At 37.7% G+C, this 7,533-nt stretch overlaps 1 protein-coding gene across 1 annotated transcript; it reads left to right on the forward strand.

Moving 5' to 3' along the window:
- The first annotated feature begins 2,666 nt into the window (after positions 1 to 2,666).
- Positions 2,667 to 5,480, forward strand: LOC124160573 (akirin-2). The gene is made up of 4 exons (XM_046536451.1): positions 2,667 to 3,042; positions 3,192 to 3,427; positions 3,719 to 3,881; positions 3,994 to 5,480. Exons 1-4 carry the CDS (start codon positions 2,871 to 2,873, stop codon positions 4,002 to 4,004), a joined length of 582 nt encoding a protein of 193 aa, XP_046392407.1. The 5' UTR covers positions 2,667 to 2,870; the 3' UTR covers positions 4,005 to 5,480.
- Positions 5,481 to 7,533: the final 2,053 nt, after the last annotated feature.

Below are 7,533 nucleotides of genomic sequence, written 5' to 3' on the forward strand. Positions count from 1 at the left end.
TCCACTTGTTTTAAGAAAATCCTCTCATTCTTATGCATGATTTTTGGCATTGCTTGCCCTCTTTTTACTGCCAAACAACTCTTTTTATCTTGGCATACACCACACCTACATCTCCATTAAACTGCAACTTTTCAATCTCATTGAAATGTCCATTTTAACAGGTTTATTTGGCCTTACTAGTTTCCCAACACGTTTTTAACTTATATTTGCATTACTTAATCTTGACATGTTCAGTATACTTGCTCTGCCTTCTTATCTCTTCCATTTTTCAAATCATTTCTTCCATGTTCCATGGTTTTCACTTACTACACACATTGACTGTGGAGCAGGGATGCAGAGTTATAAAAAATATTGGGGGGCCCATACTGATGGTCTTGCCCTGGGAAGTTTTATAAATAGTGAGTTTTAAAGTTATTCAAAGCTTTTTAGAAGAGTCATATGATCAACATTAGATCACTAAAAGCTGACTCTCGATAACATGAAATTTTTCCTCACCCCCATAATGAATTTTCGAGGGGGCTTGGGCCCCCTCAGGCCCCATGGAGTTGGCACCACTACTGTGGAGCAAGTTTTCCCTAATGGTCATGACTTTAAGTAGTGAAGCATTTCATTCAAAGTGCTAATTAACTTCAATGTATCTAGCACATTGAGGTGAGGTGAAAAATTCTTTGAAATCAAGAGGTAGAAGAATTCATTCAGGGAAGTCATTCTCAATTAATGCCACATATTTTGAAGGGCAAGAGCAAGTTGAAATGTCCACACAATGGTCTTACGTAAGAAACGTTGTAATGGATGTAAGAGCTGTAACTACTAGCTCTTCCCAAAAAAACATGAAATAAAATAATATGAGCTCCAAAAACTCATGCTTGACCTAGCCTCCTAGAGGGCAAGTGTCAATCACGGCAGTGGGGGTGGCATGGTAATTTTTTTTAGTACTACTGCATATATGAAAGACGCTGTGTAAGCGGAAAGCAGCAATGAATTTAGGAGTATGGAATGACTGGACAATGATGAAGGCAGGGAAGCCATAAAAATCAAACAGAAAATATAGAAACAGAGGTAGGATGTTGAAATTGAAAGGCGAGAGAGCAGATCACTGGATTCTGCAGGTACAGGGTGGCATTTAATACGGGGAAGGGAACAAAAGGCAGCCTAGGTTAAAAAAAGGGAAACTGAGAGAAAAGTAGGGAATGAGCAAGGTGATAGGATTCCAATGCCGGAAACTGAAGGACATCCCACAAAAATTATGTTAATACAAGTGTACATGCTGATCCGCAACCATAGGGAAGAGAAAATAAATGAGGTTTTCATTTCGATGTAATTCAGCATGACAAGTGTGATGAACATCATAGGTAAAAATTGACAGTTGTGCAGGCAGAGAGTAATGATTCTACCCACACACTAACAGTTCAAGAAAAATTGCATACTTATCACAGTGTTCAGTGCATTGCAGCTACACTGTGGATCATGCTTTTCAATAAGTAATGGCAATAGATTAGGTCTACAATGAAAGGGTAGGCACTTTCACAGTAGTCAGCGCATTGTCATGCCGGGGAGACATTCAATGCCACATTATGTGATATAAGTAAGAAAATTGTTCTAAATTTCATAAATCTTTCAGTATTCTAGCATATCCATCCCTCACAATGCCCGTCACATACGATTTTCAGAGGATAATTGCCTTGCAGAAAACTATCATCTACCTACTTTGTGCAAAGGGTCGATAATGTTTGGTCTTGTAACCCATTTCTAGCCATCAATTTTGACTAGGGACCCGATCCTGCGTCAAGTTTTATGCGCTCAAACATGTAAGCAAATAATTTACGTTTCCCGGAGAATCGCTTCCTCCATACTGAAAATGAGAATGGAATTGTATTGATTTTAGAACTTACGACACACTGACTTCCATGAATAATTTCAAAATAATATAACCTCATATAGTGACATAAGTGACCATTAGGTAAACCGTTGAAGTATAGGAACCGCTCCTAACAATCTACTGCTGAAATATTACATTAAAGCCACAGCTCACGTAGAACCGCGCGCATAAGCCGTATAAAATGTATCTTGCTATTGTACGGCACTACTTGACTTGATAACACAGTATGACATCGTTATAATCATTTAGCAGATTGGCGTCAACGAAACCTATATCCCCTACAACAATTAGAAAAAACGAAGAAAAAAAACCGTTGAAAAGTCGGAGAAGGTTCGGCAGATGATTTGAGGCAACACCGAATGAAAAATCAGCTGCATTTTTTATGCAGGAATAAAAAAGCAGGTGAGGACTTACCGAATAGTGCGACAAATACAAATCATAAGCAAAATATAAATAAACAAAATAAACAACCAAATACGCGCATGCGAAATCACACAACAATCGCTTACAGTGCTGCCAACATCTTTTGTTAAATTATTAATAGTTTTGCTTTTTGATGTAAATTTTGACACCTCTCGGACAACAAAAGGTATTAAATACTTTCAAAAATCATACATTATACGGCTTAGAAGGACGCAATTTCATATATTACGCTATCTCCAGTATCGGCAAAAATTTAAAAGGTACATACCGCTGCGCGATCTACTGGCAAGTAAGCGAACTACATGGGCATTTAAACCGTTTAAACTTCGACCATTCTTGTGTACGATACGATTGGTTTGGTAGCCATATTGATTTGGGGTGTAGTGCGGTGGCAGAATTCACGGATGAAATCCGTAAACATCGGAATATTTCTCTATCTGACTAATAATTATTCCGCACAGAAGTGAAGCTTAATATCTTCGACGCATAATATCATCTTCATATGTCAGTGATATCATCGTAGTTTGTCCACTGTTCTTGTAACGGTAGCTTCGTTCAATCTGAATCAATGGCCTGTGCAACTCTGAAACGAACCTTGGATTTCGATCCAGTACACAATGGAAGGCCTAGTAAAAGAAGGAGATGTGTTCCTATGTGTGTTTCTCCAAAAACTCCTCCAACTAAGCAACATGAAATTAACCCCTCACCTTTTGGACAAGTATCACCTAAATTGACGCCAGGTAAGTAAATATAAATATTTAATAACTATTGAAAGCAGTTGTATTTCCGTTTTTTGCGAAGAAACTTCTTTATAAATCCTACTAAGATCGTCGGTAATTATTTTTGAGTGGATAGGTGTGCGAGTGATTGTCCTAAATTGATTTTGCAGAAAAAATGGCTGCAAATATCCGTGAAGAAATCAGGCGCCTTCATCGGCGAAAGCAATTGCATTTTTATCCACAATCGGAAGGAACTAGCAGTGATTCCTCATCAATATCGCCCACTCATCAAATTGACGCCCCGAACCCAATGGAAGGTCTTTCTTGGTCACCGTCAACCAGCATATCAACTCTGTCAGCAACGCCTTCCAACTCCAAGGAGAAGCCCCTATTCACCTTTAGAGAGGTTATTTATTTTCTTTTTTCATTATTGACCTAGTTTTCTTTAAATTATACGCCCCCTAGATTATCATTCATGTATGTATATGGTTAGGTACGTTTTGAACCTGGTCACTGTCATGTAAATACCAACTGTGACGTGTTCGTCTCGGTCATGTATGATATTCCATCCAAGTTATATGCCTAGATTTTGATTTTCCTCTTAATCTGGGTCATCGCCAGCCTGAAATGGCTTTGTCTATTGATCGGTTTTCTTGTGTTTTGTAAGTTTTAGTAGCAATGTCAATTTACTCCTCAGGTGGGTCTGATATGTGAAAGAATGCTGAGAGAAAGAGAGATTCACATCCGCGAGGAGTATGATCGAGTTCTTACATTGAAATTGGCAGAACAATATGATGCTTTCGTGAAATTCACCTATGATCAACTTCAGAAGCGTTTTGAAACATCTGCGGCCCCTAGCTGTGAGTGGATTGCTTTTTATATTTTTTTAGCTGTGAATGATTCACTCTAAAAATCTTTCTTTGATTTACCTTGGTAATGTGATATCTAACTCCTTTTTGTTCTCATTTTCAGACCTCTCTTAATTCTACGAACAATACTTCAGAACCAATAAGTTTTACTCGGATTTCTCTGTAGGTCATATTGCCTTGCCTGAGTGAGGAATCGACTTTTTTGCCCAGGCATTGTTCAAATGCGATTTGTTTTGAATGACATGTTCTGACAGCTGTTACTGTCAGGGATATTACCCTTCACTGGCGAATATGTGATGTGCATGTCAAAGACTTATGGCTCCAGAAGTTGGGATTGGGTCTATTTAATAGGCATCCCATTTTTTTCTCTTTGCAAATTGTACAGATGTGCTGAATCCGGTCAAAATTAGTTGCTTCTTTGCTTACGACTTTTCTTTTTACCTTTGTAATCAAGGAATATTTAATGTATTCAACGACTGCTGGAGAAATTACTTTCCATGCTCCCAACTGCGTCATGTAAAATTAACGGTTTACTCTTAAGGGTGCGATGGAGAGTTAATTTAGTGATATGTGAATGACACCTTGTGACTGATGTTTCCTTTCTTATTTTTGTATGGATGCTCCGATGACAAATTGAGTTCATTCTGCCAACATTGAGTAAATTAAGCAAGTGTAGTATTTTAGGTAGACTCACTCATTCTGTTATTTCTTTTGTATTGAATAATTTAAGGTTGTATCTTAATCTCTATTTAAAGGACAAAATAAAATGTAATTAATGCAAGGATTAAGTTTTTTTGAAGTATGCCTGTGTGTTAATTCAGGTTCTCTGATATTGTTTCCCATTTCTTGTGATTGGATTATTACTTGTGTTAATTATGATATCTTAGGCGCACAATTGAGGGACTGGCGTATTCTTGTGTGCGCATAGTAATTTAGGTACCTTTGGTTGTGATTTTGATTTGAATGGCTGTATGTTAATGATAATTGAAGAATGCTGGTCTGCATGCTTGCTCCATCATTCAGAAACCAACTGCAAGGCTGCTGGTTGTCCTTATTTTGTACTGTTTTCATAAAATAGAAGGTACAGGGTGCTTTCCACTCACATGATGCTGTGTTGAATTATATCTAGATGCTTTCAACTGTGATTTTAACACATGGATGGGAATGTGCTTGGAGGTGACTGTGTTGGTCATTACAACATGTAATCAGTGAATGGAAAGTAGTTACCTCATCCTTGAGAGCTTCAATTAATTGTTACACAGTTGATGCTTGAAAATTGAAAGTGTGCTATGTGAGGTTGCTCATGTGAGGCTTCAAATTTGTACCGAACCAAATATTTGTGTATTTGTCATGCATTGGAGAAATCTCCATCTTGCCTCAGTATAACTTGCCTATGGGGTGATTCTTTTTACCAATACCAGTGAAATGAAGCAATGAACGTCTGGTTTTGTGGATTGACACAAGAGATGGAGTAGTTCATTGGCTTGTTATGTATATCTATGGTTGCAGAAATGATATGTAGTAATTATTAGGTTCCCATTTGAAATTGCTTTGTTTTTTTCATGACTAGAATAAATTAAGTGAAGAGTATTATCTGGACGTTATATTTGTTGAACCTATTTTCATTTTGTCATTGTGTGTAACTTGTTGGAATGGTGAATTTGTGGTAGTTGCACATAAGGTGGAAGTTAGCTATCACAGGTATCCTGATGGGAGGAATTTTTCTCAAGTCTCAAACGAAAGTCCAGTCCATGGGAGGGATGTATTTCTCATGATGAAGAACTTCTTTACGTGATAGCTTGCAGACCTAGCTTTCTTTGTGTAGGATTCAGGTGTTACTATCAGGTATATGATCCACTCTTTAAGGCCTGGTTGCATGATACAGTAACATGTATGACTTAATGAGTAAATGAATGAACATGAAGATGCACCGTGTGACCACCCACTTTGTGTGAATAGAAAATACAATGTTCAAATTAGGTTCATGCATTCGTACATGTTCTGTTCCAGTCCACCTAAATAGTTCATATTTTAACACATTAACTCATACATGTACACAGGCCTTTACTGGTGGAAAAGGTGTGGCAAAGGTCTTCTAGGAAATGCAATCCCAGGTACTTTTTGTCCTTGGGCAGCCATAATCATGAGGAATTGCTCTGGGCAACGGCGTACCCAGGATCAAAACTAGAGGGGTGGTTGTTCATGTTGTAACAGAAAAGTTATGAAACCTAAGTTTCCAAAAAATTATAACCACGCTTTATCTGTTTTTTAAATTATTTGCCTGGAAAAAATGTTTTTATTTGTTAATTGTGTTAAATACTACATGCTATCACTTTTCTAGGATTCAAAGAAAATTTTTTCAAAAATTTTGATTTGAACTAAATTTACTGTTGCTTCTAGCAGCTGCCCCCTGCTGGGAATGCCCAGGGTTCTGGGGCAGATCTAGCCTGCTATTCCTGAATCATGATCATAGTGTTGGATATTCCAAATTTCCCTATCCCTGGCTCTTCAGGGCTTCCCCTATGAAGAAAAGCCTAGATGTCTCAGGGGTTGCTTGTTTACATGGTCGCAATCATGGGTCAACGATACAGTTTGATGTAGCTATCCAATCAGTTTATTCTGTTCTTCCAACAGCTGATATTTGAATTTCAATGGTATCTTAAGTAATTCCATCTTTGAAGGCCATTGATGGAGAGATGAGAGGGATTCAAAACAATCATGTCATCTAAGGGTTCTGCCAAGGACTTGGGCCATTGAGCTTGAATCCCAATCCAGATGACTCACATTTTCATTGGTATTCCTTTGACATCAAGAGGGTATCTACACTCAACTGTTACTTAATGGCTAATTCACCGCTATGTTACTGATGGAGGAGAATGATCAGACTTTTCTCATGTAAGGAATGCTGATGCAAGTTCATGGGCTAACCTAATGAATGGAATAGAGGACAGGCTAGTAAGTTGCTCAATTACTTTGTTTCCATTTTTCTTGCTTGGTGAAGTAGTAGAAAGCTGAAAGGCATTGTGGTAGCTTGCTAAAATTTTACAGTATTTATATTTTTCGTTTCCTTTAGCACACCACACAGACGAACAAATTTCTAAACGTGATCGCCTTGCTTATCCAGTGAAAATTTTCAATTGAGTCAAAAAGTAACAAAATGAAATTTTCGTCACAAAGACCAGTGAGGGTTGAATTGATTGAAGTCCATTGTTTTTCAAGGATAAATTAAGAGAAACTGCAATAGGTCCTAGAATTCAAATTCTTGCCAGATGGAATAGAAAAACTGCGGATATTTTAAATGAAAATACTATTGCAAGAGATAGACTATGTTCAGAATCTATAGTGACAGGAAAGAGTTCATTAATTTTGTTGCAGCGCCTTAGTACTGATAAAACTACAGAATACCATTTGTAGTACTGTTCATATCCATTACACCTAATAATCGCTGGGTTATAGGCGAGGTAAGATCTACCACGCAATGTTACTGACTATCGCCTACAGAGAAATTTGAACTACCGGCAAAGAATTAGTTCATGACATTAAAAGAGAAAACAGCATTAATATTTATCGAACAGGCAGGATATATTTTCGTTAACGATTTCTACCGCCGACTTATTAAACTTCAGTCGGGACGTCCTGCACC

Source organism: Ischnura elegans, chromosome 6 (assembly GCF_921293095.1).
Source record: "Ischnura elegans chromosome 6, ioIscEleg1.1, whole genome shotgun sequence".
NCBI classification, from domain to species: Eukaryota; Metazoa; Arthropoda; class Insecta; order Odonata; family Coenagrionidae; genus Ischnura; species Ischnura elegans.

Coding starts and splice junctions, on each gene's coding strand:
- LOC124160573 (XM_046536451.1), top strand. CDS start 2,871: ATGGCCTGTGCAACTCTGAAACGAACCTTGGATTTCGATCCAGTACAC. Junction 3,043..3,191: donor ATCACCTAAATTGACGCCAG/GTAAGTAAATAT, acceptor TTGATTTTGCAG/AAAAAATGGCTGCAAATATC. Junction 3,428..3,718: donor CCCTATTCACCTTTAGAGAG/GTTATTTATTTT, acceptor TTTACTCCTCAG/GTGGGTCTGATATGTGAAAG.